Source organism: Orcinus orca, chromosome 12, assembly GCF_937001465.1.
Source record: "Orcinus orca chromosome 12, mOrcOrc1.1, whole genome shotgun sequence".
In the NCBI taxonomy this organism is placed as follows: domain Eukaryota; kingdom Metazoa; phylum Chordata; class Mammalia; order Artiodactyla; family Delphinidae; genus Orcinus; species Orcinus orca.
Window position 1 is genome coordinate 86860217 of NC_064570.1, and position 20147 is coordinate 86880363.

General features: G+C 35.1%; 1 protein-coding gene across 2 annotated transcripts in view; it reads left to right on the forward strand.

Annotated features, from left to right (window-relative positions):
• Positions 1–20147, forward strand: part of EYS (eyes shut homolog) — a 1673869-nt gene that overhangs the window by 578682 nt on the left and 1075040 nt on the right. For both annotated transcript variants that reach the window (XM_049695235.1, XM_004282511.3), the window contains exons 18-19: positions 9279–9450; positions 10398–10476. In XM_049695235.1, coding sequence (XP_049551192.1) covers positions 9279–9450; positions 10398–10476 — 251 coding nt within the window. The remainder of the gene's footprint in view (positions 1–9278; positions 9451–10397; positions 10477–20147) is intronic.

Consider the following 20147-nt stretch of genomic DNA (forward strand, 5'->3'; position numbering starts at 1 on the left):
TGGTTCAGAATAAAAGGGAGAAAAAGTAGAAAGAAAGAATTAGTAGAAGTAGAAAGAAAGAAAGTAAGAAAGAAGGAAGAAAGAATGAAAGGAGGGAGGGAGGGAGAGAGGGAGGAAGGAAGGAAGGAGGGAAGGAAGGAAAAAAGAAAGAAGATAAAGTAAGATAAAATATAATAAGGTTATTAAAATAGAAAATAATTATTAAGAAAAAAATTTTTAAAAAACAAAAAAATAAACAGATAGAACCCTAGGACAAATGGTGGAAGCAAAGCTATACAGACAAAATCTCACACAGAAGCATACACATACACACTCAGAAATAGAGCAAAAGGGGAAAAAAATTATAAATATTGCTCTCAAAGTCCACCTCCTCTATTTGGGATAATTCGTTGTCTATTCAGGTATTCCACAGATGCAGGGTACAGCAAGTTGATTGTGGAGCATCCGCTGCTTCTGAGGCTGCTGGAAGAGATTTCCCTTTCTCTTCTTTGTTCTCACAGTTCCCAGGAGCTCAGCTTCGGATTTGGCCCTGCCTCTGTGTGTAGGTCACTGGAGGGCGTCTGTTCTTGGCTCAGACAGGACGGGGATAAAGGAACAGCTGCTTCGGGGACTCTGGCTCACTCTGGCCGGGGCGGGGGATGGGGGAGGGAGGGGAAAGGAGTGCGGGGCAGGCCTGCGTCGGCAGAGGCCAAAGTGACATTGCATCAGCCTGAGGCACTTTGTGCGTTCTCCTGGGGAAGTTGCCCCTGTATCCCGGGACCCTGGCAGTGGAAGGCTGCACAGGCTCCCCGGAAGAGGGGTGTGGATAGTGACCTGTGCTCGCACATAGGCTTCTTGTTGGTGGCAGCAGCAGCCTTAGCATCTCATGCCTGTCTCTGGGGTCCGCGCTGTTAGCCGCGGCTCGCGCTCGTCTCTGGAGCTCTTTAAGCAGCGCTCTTAATCCCCTCTCCTCACGCACCAGGAAACAAAGAGGGAAGAAAAAGTCTCTTGCCTCTTCGGCAGGTCCAGGCTTTTTCCCGGACTCCCTCCTGGCCAGCCATGGTGCCCTAACCCCCTGCAGGCTGTGTTCACACCTCAACACCAGTCCTCTCCCTGCGCTCTGACCAAAGCCCGAGCCTCAGCTCCCAGCCCCGCCCACCCCGGTGGGTGAGCAGACAAGCCTCTCCTGCTGGTGAGTGCTGGTTGGCACCGATCCTCTGTTCGGGTGTCTCTCTGCTTTGCCCTCCGCACCCCTGTTGCTGCTGTGCTCTCCTCCGCGGCTCCAAAGCTTCCCCCCTCCACCACCCGCAGTCTCTGCCCGTGAAGGGGCTTCTAGTGTGTGGAAACCTTTCCTTCTTCACAGCTCCCTCTCACTGGTGCAGGTCCCATCCCTATTCTTTTGTCTCTGATTTTCCTTTTTTCTTTTGCCCTACCCAGGTACGTGGGGAGTTTCTTGCCTTTTGGGAGGTCTGAGGTCTTCCGCCAGCGTTCAGTAGGTGTTCTGTAGTAGTTGTTCCACGTGTAGGTGTATTTCTGGTGTATCTGTGGGGAGGAAGGTCGTCTCCCGTGTCTTACTCTTCCGCCATCTTCTCTTCGTCCTCACATGCCTTTCTTGACTTATTCATTTAATATGACTTAAGAACAATAAGGGAGCAACATATATGAATTGAAATATTGTTTTTGCTTGTCTTAGCAATTTTGTCAAGGGTATTTTGAATCTCCTCTTCAAAAGTTCCTTCTAATGGCATAGTAATTGTTTTTATGATCTTTCCAATGAACTATGAAGTATTCTCCTGTCAAGCCCCATTCTTGTGGTAATGAAGTCTATGAGACGGATGCCCTCATTTAATCCTGGATTGATATTGAAGAGTTCCCTCCCTCATCCTTTTTATACAAGAGGTATGAAAAGGTGAGGGGAGAGAAGATTCAAATGAAATCATTATTATCTTTATTATTTTTTATCATCAAATATTTATTGATACCTGTCCTTTGCCCAAAGCTCAAAGGACTATTGTAATGAATTTTAAAAGCCTTTGTCCAATCTTAGAATATTTATACACAGAAAAATAAAGCATCAGTAAAAGTTCCTTGGAGAGCTTTTGAAAATAGACATTGGACTGCACAATATCCCCATAAAATCTTTCCAAACAATGAGAATATTAGCAAAATGGTTGTTAATTAAATGCTTAATCCGTGCTTATTTAATCCAGTACTTGATAGATCGTATACTTATTGACTGCCAATTCAACACTTAATAACATTGGGGATGCCTCTTGAGATCAATATGTAATCTAATTATACTTGTTTTATGGCATTTGGAATATAAATTCAAACTTTATTTCACATGATTTTATCTTTGTATCATCTAGTATTTCCATTTAAATATTGTAAAAATAATTTTCTTCTCTCTTTTCCTATTCATATGTCCAACTGTTTCACTATTTTTACATATTAGTCATACGTTAAATTCCCTCTCTGATAGTTTCAACTTCTGCATAATGTTTAGGTCTCATTCTATTGATGATAGTTTGTTTCTCTTGTTTTTTTGAACACCTTATAATTTTTTATGGAACTACCTTTAAAGAACAAGATCATATGTTTCCTTAGATTATTCCTTAAAGAATGTCATGTACCAGAGGACCAAAATGGAAGCATTGTATATAATAGTCAAATTCTTTTAAGTATCGATAATAATAAAATATATTGTTATAAAATTCTCATCTTGGTTTAAAGAGGCTCTTATTCCATTATTTAATTTTGTAATTCAAAATGGTTACAAGTGGAAATTTGAATTTTCAAACTCATTGATTCCTAAGTTCATTATGTGATTATTATGTGCTTGTATTAATTTTACTAGGTCATTTGTAAATATTATCTTATGTAAGTTATAATCATTTTTAAAATGTTACCACTATTTGGATGTATTCAACAGGAAGTAGGCAGGTTATTTGATCATTGACAACATGAAAAGATTTTTATTTGGCATTTTGTATAAAGTAAAAATAAATAGGTATAAGCTCTGTCATCAAATAACTAATAATCAGCTATGAAAGATAAGGCAATAATTCAAGCAAATATAGTTTAACTATAAATTGTTAAATGTTAGCTATTTTTATTAGGAGATATCAGTGGAAATTTATTAAGTTAGAATTTTTGTAGGACTGGAATTAAAAACAGGCTTTATTTGTTATTTATTTAATATTTGTTTTTATTATTATTCTGTGAAAGAAGGTAATCTGATAAATTGGGACTAAGTTAGGCTAATAGGGCAATCAAGGAAAAAATATATTTAAGAGATGAGTGCCAAAGAGTAGAAAGGAATCATTTATGGAAATTTTTTCTGCAAATAATATTTGCAAAACATGGGAACAGCAAATACAAACGCCCTGAGGCAAGATGAAGTTTAACTGCAATCAAGAAACAAAAAGAAGCTAAAAGGTTAGGTCAGGAGATAACCACACAAATTTACACCAGCTGGTCCCTAACTTCAAGTATGTGGATATATTCTTGAGGTGAGTTAGACATATATATCATCCAAAAAACAAAAAAAACGTTGACTCCAAAATTACCCTGGAAATTCTGAGTGAGACTCTTTACAAAGGCACAACCGTATTAAAGATCACAGCCATAATTCTCCAAACTGCACTCTGGCCATCACTTGCAGGCATTTAATGGGGGTGTTTAATATCCTCTATAAAATATGGGGCAGGAAGAACAAACATCCTAGCATGTCTGCACCGTGCACCTAGTGTCTCACAATTGAAAATTAGCTGGAGCTCACCCTGCTGATGGCTTTGCCGTTTTTTTTTTTTTTTTTTTTTTACCTTTTATTGAGTCCCATCTCTTTTAAGAACTGGGATATATTTTTTGAAGGAAGTAAACTATAGGAAAATTCAACTGACAGAGATCATACTGTACTTGACTTTTCTGTTCTTTGCTACATTTATTTGTTGAGACAAGCGTCTGTTCTTAGCCTATTTTTAATGGCTCTGTTAAATATAATGGACACACAGTAAACTGCACATAATTAAAGAGCACAATTTAAGTTCTGAAATATGCATATACCCATGGAACTGCCAAAACAATGAAGAAAAGGAACATATACACCACTTGCAAGTGTTTTTATGCCTCATTTATAAAGCACCTTTTTTTCCCCACATTCCACCCCTCCACATCCCCAAGTGACCACTGATATGTCTTTTTTTTTCACACACACACACACACACACACTGTATTTTATTTTTACAAGAGATAAATAAACCGACACCAAGCATTGTAAATGGATGACCACAACAAAAGCAGCAATGATTGCAATTACCAAATAGGCAGAAATGGAGACATAACAATCCAGGCAGAATTATCAGGAGTAAACATGGATATAAGAAAACATAATGTTTAATTCTAATCTAGTTTTATGAAAGCAGTGGTCTTCACATCTACCTGTGCTTTAGAACCAGCTGGAAATGTTTTCTTAGTGAAGTTTGTCAGGCCTACTTCCCAGAGATTCAGAATTGGGAAGTTATAATTTTAAAGACTCCACAGGTGATTCTATTATTCAATCAGGTTTGTAAACTAGGGGACTAGAGTAGTTGACAACATCAGAGGAATGGTAAGAAAGGCAAGGTTGACCCAGAGGCTAAGAAGACAACATTTATTTCAGTATGCAGTAAAGGGTCCATAAAGTACTTTGTTAGGATAACACATGCGAAATGAAAAGGGTTAGGAATCAGAAAAGTCATTTTGGGAAATTTTCCAACATATAAGACTAATCAGTGGGGAGAAGTTGGGTGAAGAAGGCTTGGAGAGAAAGTAAGGGAAGGACCAGAGGTTGGAGAAGAGTTAGTTAGACAGATAGATGATACATACAGAGAGATAAAGATGTATTTATTTACATATATTATTTGTCATAATGGTGTTGGTGCATGTAAATATCTTACTGAACATACTTCTCAATTTATATACTTTAATGGCTTATTTCTGCAAAGGATTTTTTATTTCTGATGTGAAAATCTCTAATACAGAGACAGGCATTGAGGTAATCTGGTCAAGAGGGTTTTGACCCAGGCAGGGGCATGGAAAGTCCCCCAAATTACACAGGTAACCATCTACTCTGCTTAGAAAAGGAGTTGCCTATGTTATGAATGAAATTAAGAACTCTGATTTTAGAATAACCAATTAAAAATCATCCCAAATATAAATTACTATAGCCACAAGGCAAGAAACTGGATAGCAGGAAAGAACAATAGGTCAGACAACAAAAAGCAAAACTTTCTTGTACTGTTTCTTCTCTTGACAAACAAAGTCCACAATGCTCATTGTTAAGTTATTGGGAAATATCTGTTACACTATGATGGAGGTAGGCTGTGATGATACACACCAAGTCAAAGAGAACTATGGAAGGAGTCCAGAACTATGGCTGGCACAAAATAGATGCTCAATAAGTATGTGTTAGATAAATTAATGAGCAGCAGGAAGTAAGTGACATAATATAAGGCAAATCAGGCAAAGAACTGAGACAAATTTTGAACAAGCCTTTGGGAATGTCTAATAAATACTAATTATCATTTATTTTAGATTTGCTTGGATTCGTGGACACAATGTCAAAGCATTTGTATTTTAATCCCATGAAGAAGATAAATGAATGTGTCATTATAACAATAATGTATTATAAATATAATTTATTATCTTCTATGTGCCCCTAGAAATGTATATATACTTCCCATATATCTGTAAACTGTTCTATAACATAGATATTTTGATCCACAGTTTACAGATGAGAAATTTGAAGTTTTGATGTCTTGGTAATTGTTTTTATTGCATTTAATTTTGGGTTACCTTTTTACTTTTGGAACAAGATAATGGTTTTCCATTTATGGTGTTGATATAAAATTTCTATTTTTTTCCAGATCTATTAAGGCATAGTTGACAAAGAAACTTATAAGCTTTTAAAGTGCACAAGGTGATGATTTTATATACATATACATTGTGAAAGGGCCGCTCCCACATAGTTAATTAACCCATACAACACCTCAGAATTTTTATCTTTCCTTTGTGTATATGTGAGGACATTTAGGTCCTATTCTCTTGACAAATTTCAATTATACAGAACAGTACTATCAACTTAGCTACCATGTTATACATTAGATCCTCAGGCCTTATTTAACTTACAGCTGAAAATATGTACCCTTTGACCAACCTCTCCTTATTGCCCGTACCTCCCTGGTTCTGGTTCAGGCAACCATTTTCTTCTCTTTTTCTATGAATTGTTTGTTTGTTTGTTTTGGGTCCCACATACAAACGACATCATGCAGGATTTGTCTTCTCAGTCTGACTCAGCTCACTGCTCTCAAGGTCCATTTGTGTTGTTGCAAGCAGCAGTCTTTCCTTCATTCTCACAGTTGGTAATTATGTACAGGGAGCTCATTTTGAACTTAAGTTCAACACTCTCCACACCTTCATGTCTTTTTAAGTTATCACGGAAGCGTCTCTGTTTGAAGATAGAAAAAAATAGAAATTTCATTAAATAATTCCCCTTGACTACACAGGCAAGACAAGCCTTTCAGACACACACCTAGGAGGAATCACCTCATTCCAGATTCTGAGTCTCACCATTGCAAGGACTGAGATTTCAAGAATTGCTTTGTTCTTGCTTGGGAAGGGGCAGAGACTTCTGAGGAAAATAAGCAAATGAAAAAACAATTTTTTTTGGCCATTTGTGCAGCTTGCAGGATCTTAGTTCCCCGACCAGGGATTGAACCTTCACTTTTGACAGTGAAAGTGCAGAGTCCCAACCACTGGACTGCCAGGGAATTCCCACAAACAAACAAAATTGACATGAAAAACAAAATATAAACACACACACACTCACAACAATGACGTATTTACTTAAAAAGATTTCACTGAATTCCATATTGAACTAGACACAAAAACCATGCCCTAATGGAGCTAAGTTTATAATGGGGAAGAAAGACAAAAAGAAAAGAAAAATGAGTAAATCTCATAGAATGCCAGAAGGAGATTGTTTGCTATGGTGATAAAATAAACATAAAACAGGATAATGGTGATTATGGGTGAGGAAGGGGATGCAATTTTAAATAGTGTGGTCAAATAGGCCTCCTTGAGAAAACAACATTGGAATAAAGACCTGAAGAAATAAAGGAGTGACTCTTGTAAATATCTAGGAAAGAGAATTCTAGAAAAGAGGAACAAAGTATTTGAGGTCAGCACAAAGACAGCAGAGTAGCCAAGAGTGAGGGTAGAATAAGATGAAGTTAAAAAGTTAAAAGGGGACCTGACTTGTATGGTGCTCAAGGACTATGGTGTTAAAAATGAAAAAATAAATAAATAAATAAATAAGTGTTTACAGGGACCAAAATGTTCAGGTCAATCAGTCATTACATTCTTTTCCTCTCTGGAGGGTACTTGGGGGGTCAAAGTATCACCAGAGCTTAATTAATGAATAAAGCATCAGGTGAGAAAGTTCCTTAGGTAATGTTGCTGATGTGTTCTCCAGCTATACTGACACATGTTTGCCCTCCATGGAGATGTGTCTCCTGTCTCCAAATAGCACTGGATGCACCCTGAACAATTCTCTTTATAACTCTGCATCTCAACCCCACTTTTGTGTTTAGTAGACCACCTCTTCTTAACTGAAATTTCCATCACTGATTTTGCCAGCATTTGTACATAGTCCTACAGAAAAACTTTTCACTTATCTTCTTAATTGGAATAATATGTCTCTGGAAACACCTGTATCACTTATTTAATATAACATAGTGGTATTGATAAAATTTGTTTCAAGAAAATGATAATAATAAAATGTTAAATGTGTACAAGGCCCTGGGCTAGTTGTTTAAGTACATGGTTTTACATTATTATTCCAATAAACTTATGATATACTAATAAATGATTCTCATTTACAATGAGAAGTTTCAATGATCGTGTCTGCACTAAATATTAATATAGTCACAAATAGCTGCCATTTCTTGAGGGAGGACCATTAATTCCCATCTCATTTATGTTGGGCTTGGTCACGTGACTTGGATTGGCAAATTAATATATGTAGAAGATTTAAGAAGCAGTGTATGTACATTTTTCCTTCTTCAACAATGCCAAGTGCCCTTTTCCTTCTTCAACAATGATGACAATCACCCAGATAGAGGATGCTGCATTAACCTGGGTCCCAGTGTGAAGATAATATAAACTGGATCTGTAGCTCACCTTTGCCATGGAATACTAGTGAGAAATAAGCCTGTGACATGGGCCACTGAGACATAGAGAAGAAGGTCCCTTTTTATTATTATTACTGCAACCTAATATAGTCTGTTATGTCTGTTTATTCCACACCCTGAACCTAAATCTTGATGGTCTTTTTAAATATGGATGCAGATTTGACTAACTCACATATATTAATTTTATGGTATCATTAATATCCAAAGTTCTATATAGGTAGTGAGAATTACAGTAAAAAAAAATAAGATGTAACCATTAAAAATAGAATTTTGACTTGAAAACTGATTATCTCTAAAGAGAATTTCCAAAAATATTTTTTTTGCATTAGAAGTTTCTTTTGCGATAAATCACAGACTCTCCTGGTGTGACCACTCTAAATAGCAGTCACTTAAATAGAAGTTCTGATATGGTATATAAATAAATAAAGTTATGATGCCACCTTGTGAAACGGTTGCATATCTGCCAATCGCTCTGTCCCCAAACTTTTACCTGATATCCAAACAAATACTGAGATAGTCTTTCAAACTATTTATTTGAAACTATTTATTTGAAACTTTATTTTTTTTTTGGTCTTCAAAAACACTAGGTATTTAGCCAAAGTTAGATTACATTTAGAAATCTTAGTTCATTATTGACTTATTTCATTATTCATCATTGACCCACTAAGACCAAATATAGAAATTTCAAACTTTTAACACCTGTAGATAATAAATGTTTGACTATCAAGGATCATTACCAAAAAAAGTATAAATTAGTATTCACAGTGACAACTTGATGAAATTCATTACTTCACCTATATTTTTTAATAAACAACTCCTCACTCTAAAAACAAATCTTTTAAGTAGATTAAGCTTGTGCTTTGTTTTCCTCATTCACTTTAAGTTAGTCTGAGAGTTCAGAGACCTAAACATGTTTAACCTTGAAAAAATGTTCTCTTTCACTATAAGATGTCAAATTATCTTTAATGGAGGGAGTCCTGATTTCTTGGTGACATTTTCTATAATGAACAAACTTTTGAGTTTTGCATTTAAATAGCCTGTTTATTTGTCTTGTCTCTTCTAATGTAGGCATCGATTGTGAAGTAAATATAGACGAATGTCTATCAAAGCCCTGTCTCCGTGACGGAACTTGTATTGATGGCATAAATCATTACACCTGTGACTGCAAGAGTGGGTTTTTCGGAGCACACTGTGAAGCAAAGGCAAATGACTGCCTCTCACATCCTCCTCTACATGGCAGGTAGCTATTTTTATTCTTCTATTATTAAATCTAAGAAGGCAAATTTAACTCATGATATTTAAAACTGAATCTCAAGGAAAAGTTGATAAAGGTAATTTTAATTATGCTTTTTCATAAAACAAGAGCTAAGTACAGTTAAGATGACAGAGGCTGCCCGTTTAACTTAATGAAATGCACTGATACATTATCTCTGCCCTTCTTTTATTTCTGCTCATTAGCATAAAGTAATTTTCAATAAATGTGAATTAATTGGACTTTAATAATCTTAAAAGTAATGCTCACAGTAATAGTAGTAACAGGTAGGATGATGAGAGATTCTATTATTTGTTCTGTGGAGGGATAATACCACAAACTTAGTATTTAAAATGTTCCTAAATAGACCAGTTCTTTCATCCCTATTTGCAGATAAGACATTTCGTGAATCTCTTTATAGAGTTGTATAATAACTATTCTGCTCATGGATAGAATATTAGTTTATGCAAATCTAGAGTGGGGATATTTCTAGAAGATGCAGGTGACAAGGAGGGATGACTCGAAGAGGCACACAGCTGCCTTCCTCAGCACCATTTTTCTTTCCTAGTCTTGCCACAGACTTTGTAAGCCAGAGAGAGAGGATGAAGATGGGTAGTTCACTACAGTGCCATTTGGCCCCAGCTGATTTCAGTTTCCTACATAAGCCCTAGACATACTTTTTTATCTTTTCAAGCTGTTTTTTTTTTCTTCCTTTCCATTACCATGGGGAAGATGGCAAAAATGAGAATTGATTTGTTCTTTCAGTCCAGTCACCTTGAAGGATAAGAAAGTAGAAATAGACTCTGCCTTCTATTGCTCATGGGAATGTGGTTTTTTTTCCTGACCTGGAAAAGAAAAAAACATTAAACAGTGAACTCTCTTGAAATTATCCTTTCATTGCCTTACTTATTTAAAAACATAATTCTGTGTTTCAGATGCATAGATTTCATTGATAAGTATCAATGTTCATGCAGTGCAGAATGGACTAGCTCAAGATGTAAGATCAAGATTAATGTAAGTTTTATAACTTTTACTAAATTTAAAGTAATTTAAAAGAAATACAAAACAGTTAGCAGATATGTGGTCCTATCAAAAAATCCATAAGACATTTGGTCCACACCAAAAGTTCCTTGATATTTGGTCCTGTCCAAAACGTTGTGAAATGGGCCAGATATGCTCTTGGATGTATCCTGTGGGAAACAAGTTATTTGCTGTAGGTCTCTGAATCATTATTTCAGCACTTACTGATTATTTAAGTGCCTCTCACCTTTCCTTTGGAATTTCTTTTTTGGAATCTTTGCTGGCTCCAAACAAAACTAAAAATCATAGTTCTTTCACTTCCCCCTGCCCCGTCTATTGGTATTGTAAACTTCTGCAATATGGAGTCCTCAATCAACTAAATCCTGGAAGTGACCATTGTCCAAAGAGCTCAGAAGGCTTATGATTTGCCATCTGCCTCCCCCTCTCTGATCTTAGGACACACAGGTGTCTGTGGATGTGTAAGGATGAGGAGATTAAATGGATCCATACACAGCAAGGAGAAAATTAAGTACTGGATGGATGTACCAAGAGATGGTTACATGTAGAGAACCTTGACACCAGCAATGCTCTCAGAATCTGTCTTCTGATCTTCAGGCATAAGACATGATGTGATTGACACATGCTATTTTATGTGGAATGTGTCATCTGCAGAGAAGTTTTGGTTACCTGAAGTTTAAGACCATTCATAGTGGATGAGAATCTCATGTGCCTTCCTGGATAATGGGAAGTTCTTCCAGGTCCTTCCTGGCTGACAATGACATCGTAAAGGAAGGAAGCACAGGCATGAAAGACAGCCTTTGGCATTGTGAGACTATAGATATTTTATTTAAATCCTTCGTGTCTCTTTCCTTTATCAGTAAAATACAGTTCTTATACTGCAGGATCATTGTGTGATGATACACATTAAATGTGGTTGATACTCAGTAAATGATGTTTTTGGAGGGAGAAACAGAATTGAACTGCAATTTTCGTAGTTACCTTCTGTGTGCTCTAGGACAAATTACTTGCAATCTGAAATCATGTTTTATCTATTCAATGAGGGAAATCATAGGAACTACCTCTTATGTTGTTGTGAGAATTAAATTATATAATGAAGGTAAATCAACTAGCACATATTTTGACACATTTTTGAAAGCCTAATAATTTATTGACATTTTGTGGATTTGATTCTAGATAGTGAAAGCCACACTTGATGTGGAGAAGGAGATGTTGTAATTAATAAATTCCCTGGTAGAAGATGCAGGAGGCATGTATCTTGTCTGCACTGTTGCATGTGTTGCCTGTGATAACCTCTAAAACCCTGTCTCTTGGTAGTGCAAATGTGGTATTTGTCTTCTGAATTAAATATATAAATAAAGAAATATTTTCTTTCTTATATGAATTTGTATATATTCATACCCACACACCCAATATTATGAGAACAATTGTTTAATGCTACCTATATGCTTCTAGATGGTTTTTCATAATATTTTTATTTTAACATAAAGTTGAACTCATCATACTCCTTATTCAGTGACTTTTGGTTTCACCTAGTGTATCTTAGGGACCATTTCATTATAATACATGGAGTCATGACTCAAACTTTTCAGTAGCTACAAAGTGTTCCAAATAAGTGTTGAGGAACCACACTTATTTAATGAGAGTATGAGCATGCCAGCTTCCCTAGATCCTATCAAATGAAATCATTTTTTAAAAGTGTTGACTAATTTGATGAGGAAAAAGTAGCATGTCATTATTTTGATTTATATTTCACTGGCTTATTATGAAGATTGAACACATTTCCATATGATTATTCGCCACCTGTATTTCTTTGTGTGAGCCTTGTTTACTCACAGCCTTTGACTAATGGTATTTTTCTTTTGACTTGCCTGCCTTTTTTGGTTTTATATACTATTTAAAATTATGGATAAAATCCACTAGATTCTGCAAAATTACAAATCTTGTCTAGAGTGTGACCCTTCTTTCTTTACAAAACTTGTAAAGTTATGAGATTTTTGTATTTTTCTTTACCTTTTTCTTTATGATACTATGCTTTGCCTCTCTCCTTAGAAGGTCCTTTTATACAGCAATATTTAAATTATTTTCTTATATTCTCATTTATTACAATTTTATGATTAATAACACTTTTAGTCCTTTAATCCATTGTGAATATTTTGTTATAATTGATAAAAAGAAATATAATATTTTTTCAAAAATATAATCAATTTTCCAAGAACTTTTACCAAAGTATCTATTATTTCTGGATTGTTTTGGTATGCCTCATTTTTTTATGCACTAATACCTATATATGGGTCAATTTTAGGACTATTTATTCTGTTTTTCTTCTTTTTTTAAATCTTATCCTGCCATCTATATTAATTATTATAGTTCAATAAATTTTTTTAACTGTCTTTTTACTAACACTGTAAGTACATTCCAAATGTACTTTTGGTCATTCGTTCTGTAAATATTAAAAATGTATTATTTATGAAAAGCCAAAATACAGTAATTATCAGATATACCTCCTGCCTCACGAGCTCCATCTGGAGATATGGATAAGGGGTATAGATATGTATCTTACTTAGCTCACCTATTTTTTGTAACTTTCTCTATGTTGCAATGCCCAGATTACAGCTTCTTTTTTGTTGTTTTTTTCTTTTAATTTCTAAATTAACTTTATTGTGGTATAATTTAAATATAACAAAATGCAACCATTTGGAATGTACAGATCAAAGAATTTTGACACATGTATACACTCATGTACCCACTACCACAATCAAGATATATAACATTCTATTATCCTAAAAGACTCTTGTGTCCCTTCCAAGTCAATTTCCAGCCTGCACCCCTGATCCTAGACAATTCCTGAACTGTTTTCTATCACTATAGACTAGATTTACTTTTTCTAGAATTTCATATAAATGAAATAATAAATTATGCATACTTTCATACCTAGCTTCATCTAAGAGATTCTTCCATGTCATTGAGAATAGCAGTAATTAATTCCTTTTAATTGTTGAGAAGGACTATATTGTATAATACATGATCTTGTTTATCCATTCATCAATTGATGCACATTTGGATTGCTTCCAATATGGAACTATTGTGAATAGTTGCTATGAACACTTGTGAACACATTTTTTTGAACATATGTATTAATTTATTTTATACCTAACAAATGAAGAGGAAATAGGCAGTCTACCTGAAAAAGAATTCAGAATAATGATAGTAAAGATGATCCAAAATCTTGGAAGTAGAATAGAGAAAGTGCAAGAAACATTTAACAAGGACCTAGAAGAACTAAAGATGAAACAAGCAATGATGAACAACACAATAAATGAAAGTAAAAATACTCTAGATGGGATCAATAGCAGAATAACTGAGGCAGAAGAACAGATAAGTGACCTGGAAGATAAAATAGTGGAAATAACTACTGCAGAGAAGAATAAAGAAGAAAGAATGAAAAGAACTGAGGACAGTCTCAGAGACCTCTGGGACAAGATTAAATGCACCAACAGTCGAATTATAGGGGTTCCAGAAGAAGAAGAGAAAAAGAAAGGGACTGAGAAAATATTTGAAGAGATTATAGTTGAAAACTTCCCTAATATGGGAAAGGAAATAGTTAATCAAGTCCAGGAAGCACAGAGAGTCCCATACAGGATAAATCCAAGGAGAAACATGCCAAGACACATATTAATCAAACTGTCAGAAATTAAATACAAAGAAAACCTATTAAAAGCAGCAAGGGAAAAACAACAAATAACACACAAGGGAATCCACATAAGGTTAACAGCTGATCCTTCAGCAGAAACTCTGCAAGCCAGAAGGGGCTGGCAGGACATATTTAAAGTGTTGAAGGAGAAAAATCTGCAACCAAGATTACTCTACCCAGCAAGGATCTCATTCTGATTTGATGGAGAAATTAAAAACTTTACAGACAAACAAAATCTGAGAGAGTTCAGCACCACCAAACCAGCTTTACAACAACTGCTAAAGGAACTTCTCTAGGCAAGAAACACAAGAGAAGGAAAAGACCTACAATAACAAACCCAAAACAATTAAGAAAATGGGAATAGGAACATACATATCTATAATTACCTTAAATGTAAATGGACTAAATGCTCCCACCAAAAGACACAGATTGGCTGAATGGATACAAAAACAAGACCCATATATTTACTGTCTACAAGAGACCCACTTCAGACCTAGAGACACATACAGACTGAAAGTAAGGGCATGGAAAAAGATATTTCATGCAAATGGAAAACAGATAACAGCTTCTGAAGGGCATTCATGGATTGATGTTTGAGTCTGTATTTCTAGTCCAAAGAGACAAGAGCAGTGGTGAAACACAGGCAGTACTGATTGAAAAGAACTCTCACATCAATATGTATCTGAAGCTCCTGGGAAAGCGTAAAAGCAAAGTTTATGTTAGGATTTCAGAGGGTAAAACACAAGCAAAAGTTTTTGTTGTCAACCTGATAATTTGAAGCAAGCTTAAAAATGTTAGAATTAATGCTAGAGAAAAGCAAATGCAATATTGGGTATGGAATGGATGCCATGATTAGTGAAACATGTAGTTAAACTCTGAGTACACAGAAAAGAGAATAGAGTAATATGGAAATCAGGTATTTTCTTTTCTACTTTGTTGGGACTGAGAAGGATAAATACTCTAAGGGAGAAGTGTTTTGTTTTGAATATAAAATTATGTGTGTTAAGTACTAAAATGTTAAAAAAAGATTCTAGAATAAAAAGAGTAATACATTCTCAGATGAAGAGAAACTAAGAACTAATCATGTGTAGAAGGACTAAAGGAAGTTTTCTAAACAAAAAGGAAATGAACAAAGAAAAGAACTGAATATGTGTGTGTATCTGTATTTCCTCAAGTGTAAGCTGAAATTTATATGGGGCTTTTTATATAGTAAGAATTTTACCTTTTGTCTATCATATACATTATGTACATTTTCTCATTCTTTTGTTAATATTTAATTACTATATAGTGGATTTTTTTTTTTTTTTTTTTTTTTTTTGCGATAAGCGGGCCTCTCACTGTTGTGGCCTCTCCTGTTGTGGAGCACAGGCTCTGGATGCGCAGGCTCAGTGGCCAGGGCTCACGGGCCCAGCCGCTCCATGGCATGTGGGATCTTCCCAGACCGGGGCACGAACCCATGTCCCCTGCATGGACAGGCGGACTCTCAACCACTGCACCACCAGGGAAGCCCTATATAGTGGATCTTGACATTCAAAGGCTTTCTTTTTGTGTATCCAAGTGTACTGATATTTTTTCCAAAGGTTGTATGATTTGTGGCACGTTTAATAGGGACTTACTTGAGTTCTTCTAGTATTTGTCTCATCTTTTTATTCGCAATTAAGAGATTGGTCCATCAGTATGATTTTCAGCATAAGATTTGAGTTGGGATCTCCCACCAAATGCTCATCTATTTCCCAAATGTCATTGTAGGGAATATTTATCTCTTTTGATCGAAAACGCATGTTTAAAATAAGGTACATATCATAAATGGTAATATTTGTCACACACAGTTTCACTTTATCATTGCAGATTATTCTCCATTAATATATATAGTTCTACTTTATTCTTATTAATATTCCATTGTATGGAGGCTTCATATTTATTTAACCAGTACCCTCTTGATGAAGATTTAAGATATCTTAAGGTTATTGCCCTTAAAAATTATGTGTTTTAGATGTAGAATTTTGAGTTTTTTTCATACTTTATTTCATGGTAGGAAATAATCATTTGTCCTTTGAAAATTCTCTTCATGCTAATTTGTATTTTTGTGGGTATATTTCCTTTTGGCTTCACACCCTATTTCTTTCCCACAATATTTGTGTGTTTATTAGGAATCTCCTACATATTTTTCCTACGTATTTTCTCTATCTGTTCCATTATTTGTCATGGGCCATAAACCTTGAATCGCCGGTATAAGGACAGACTTCCATCACTACTCACGCAAGAGTGAGCCTTTCTGAATCAGAAGAGCAAAACAGGTTGGGAAGGGGGCTGCCCTTCCTTTCCCAGCCCCTCTTGACCACCAACACCAAACCCACATCCTATGCAGTGTTACAGAGTCCTTAGCAATGGTGAATCACAGAACTCTCAGTCTTTTGGACGTGTTCATGCTTGACCCCTCATTTTGCCAAGTTAGAGTACAATATACTACCATGATTATTAATATACACTTTAGATTTCTTTTGCAGCATTCTTTTCTTTACCTTAGGAAATAGGAGTGGTATTAAGTGTTAGCTTTTTTAATGGGTTTGGAACTTTGCATTACCTTTAAGAAATCTTCACTTGTTTCATGAATTTGGCATCATATCTAGTTTTAGCCCTGATGTACTTTTCTTTCCTATATTGATTCATTTGTGCCTTTTCAGGAAGTTTCTAAGACAATGGTTTTGTTTTCCTGTATTTCAGTAGTCCTATTTCCTGGAAGTACTGCCAGACACATTTTCAATGAAGAAATAAAAATTAATATTTACTGAAACAATCCCAATTTTTATATTTCATAATCTTGTTTGATTTGTTGAAATAACAGTTAAAGAGTGTATTTTCTTTACAACAAAACATTCTATGTCTGATTAAATTGGGAATCAAACAAAATCTCTCTATTAACTACTGTAGACCCATATTCAATCATGTAGGTTTTGAGAAAGAAAACAGTAAATAAAAATTATATTGGAAGTAAACATTAGGGATGTTAAGTCTTTATCATATGCATTATTATATGTACACTTCCACAGCCAAGGAATCCCTTTGAGAGAAAAATCAAAGACTTGGTGGTACAATGAGCCTTAAGTTGGAATTCAGGGCAGTTAGTGTCCATGTGATTTTATTCTGTTGTCCTCTTGCTATAAGACCTTGGTGAAGTCACTCTAACACCCTTTGGCTTGTCCTCATCCTTGTGAGTAAATTAAAATTGTTGGACTAGATTCTTGTTACCAATGTTTGGTTCATGAACTAGCAGCATCAGGATCACCTGGGTATTTGTTAGAAATGGAGAAACACAGGCCCCATCCCAAAGAGTTTGAATCTAAAATTTAACAAGCTATCCAGAGTATTCACATGCAATTTAAGTTTTAGAAAGAGTACACTATATTGGTAAGTTTTATTCAGAGCTAGACAAAGTTCAAGAAATTCTATGAAATTTAATAGGTCTTTGCAGTGGATAAGGTAGGGCTCTAATGGGAACCATGTCCTGTTTCCACTCTTCAAATGGACAGTTCCATGTTTACTTGTTTAACATGTTTCATTTCTCTAAGATCTTACTTTAAGAAAGTATTAAAACAGCAGTTAAAAAGAAAACATATGATTCGATGAGACAAATGCTGTGATAAAAATGATCTCAGATAGTAACTTTCTATACTTCAGGGAAGTTCAGAGATCTCAGGACAAAGTCTTGGATCTAAACTGTAAATATATATATATATATATATACACACACCTCAGGATACAACACAACTGTCAGAGAGCTAACTTGCACATTTATTAGTCTAAACAGTCCACAGTGAATACATCATTGCTCTGTTATTCTTACGGTCTTGTACATTTCCTGACTTGGTGTTTTAAATACAAGTTGAGTGAATGTTGGGGTCTAGCTCAATTGTCTAGATTGCCCTGGTCTGAAACATCACTCCCAGCTTCCTCCTCTTTCTCTAAACATACCAGCCTTTTCTTCCTGTCATTTTCTGAATTAAATTTTAGTGAATTCTTCTTGGGAAGCACTTTATTATATTAAATAGAGTATAGCAAAGTAATATAAATAATGATGAACAAAGGGAAAGGCATCTTCCTTAATTTTTGAAAGAGGAAATATGAAGAACTTTAAATGATAATTTGATTTTTCTAAAAAGAAATTGCTTTTGTATTTCCCATTAAGCCTTCTAATTAATTTAGTAAAAGATTCTTGTAAACCCTAGACACAGAACTTTTGGCAGTCTAAAAACTATCTCTTTCTTCCCATTGGAAATATAATTCAATTAGTTTATGTAATGCTTTCTAATAAATCATTCTAAATATACCTAGCCTTAGGACTAAGAGGGAAACAGGTTTCCACGCCATTCCCTGTGGAATCCTACATCCATAAAAATAACTACAGTACCTGCCCCAAGTCTAAGTGCCTTTGGTTGTCCTTAAGGAGTTCACATTTTCAGCAAAAGTAGAACAAATACCAGAATGGTATTCATTTATAAAAAAAACATACATTTAACTCTATCACTTAGGCGAATGTAAAAGATCACCATCTGGGTTGCAAGCATAACTTGAGTTTTATACTCAAGTGCACAGCCAATTTCTTATTGAAAATGACACTAATTAAACTCTCTGGTGATTTTGACAAACCTTTAATTTTCCATTTGATGCATGATATGAATGCAAGGGCTCCCACATTAGCCTTGTCAGTTTGAGCTTTTATTGTTATGTTAACACTTCTTAAAAGTCACTAAATGTTTAGAAGCATAAGTGTCAACTAATGATAGTTCTAGAAAATATTACTTTTCACGGTAAAATGTTAAAAAAACTATCTCATGTTTGTATAGGTAATTACCTTTGAAGATGTACTAACTTGAGAACCCACAGTGCAAATGAATCATATTTGTATATATTCACTAACAAATTCTGTGTGGACAACATATTCAGAATACATTTTTAAAGTTTTACTAATGATGTCATAAAGTTCTATAAATTATTTCTCAGAACTATAGGTGCAAATCTTTTCAGAGTTATCATTACATTGTAAACAGTTGTCATATCATGTTCAAGGCAACATGTTCTGTGCTTTCCAGAACACCAGCAAGTATATAATATCTAAAATTTGAACTTAAGAAGTATATAGTATGATTTAGTAGACATTAACTATACTGAAAATCTCATTTTCTATCCTAAGCAAGTTCCAAATGACTGAAATAGAGGCTGACAAGACCTTTGACCTTCAGAGTGTAAAGGAAAGAACATACTATTTACTGAACAGTTATTATGTCCCAGGAACAGGGCTAATTGCTTTATAGTCATTATTTTATTTAATTATCATAGGAATTTTTATGAGGTAGGTGAGATTATTGCTATTTCATGCATAAACGAAACTACAATAAATTGAATACATTTGTTGATTGAGTAAAAGTAGGAGAAGTATACAAATATGCTAAAGATTGAAAAGGAAGAGACAGATATCATCCAGGTTCCTCTGACTCCATGACACCTCTCTGCTTCTGGGATGATAGGCATCAGAAATACTGGACATAAATTTGGATACATGCATAGGAATACTGGATAATTAAAAGAGTATGATTTCATGCACATTAAGACTTCTGGATCAAGATGGCAATATATGAGGCTCTGCATTTTGCTCCTGCCACAGATGCACAGCTATGCACAGAACAATTCTTCCTCAGAGAAATCCAGAAACTAGCTGGATAACTACTACACATCGGTAACTGAGAAAATATACACGTCGAAATGGATAGAAAAGGCTGAGACACACCCTCACCATAAACCCCAGACCTGGCATAACAACATACAAAATGAGGGGACCCCTAATTCCCAGCTTCTCCCTGAGGAATGATTGGTTTGGACACCACAATTAATATTCCAAAATTTTTTTTTTTTTTTTTTTTTTTTGCGGTACGTGGGCCTCTCACTGTTGTGGCCT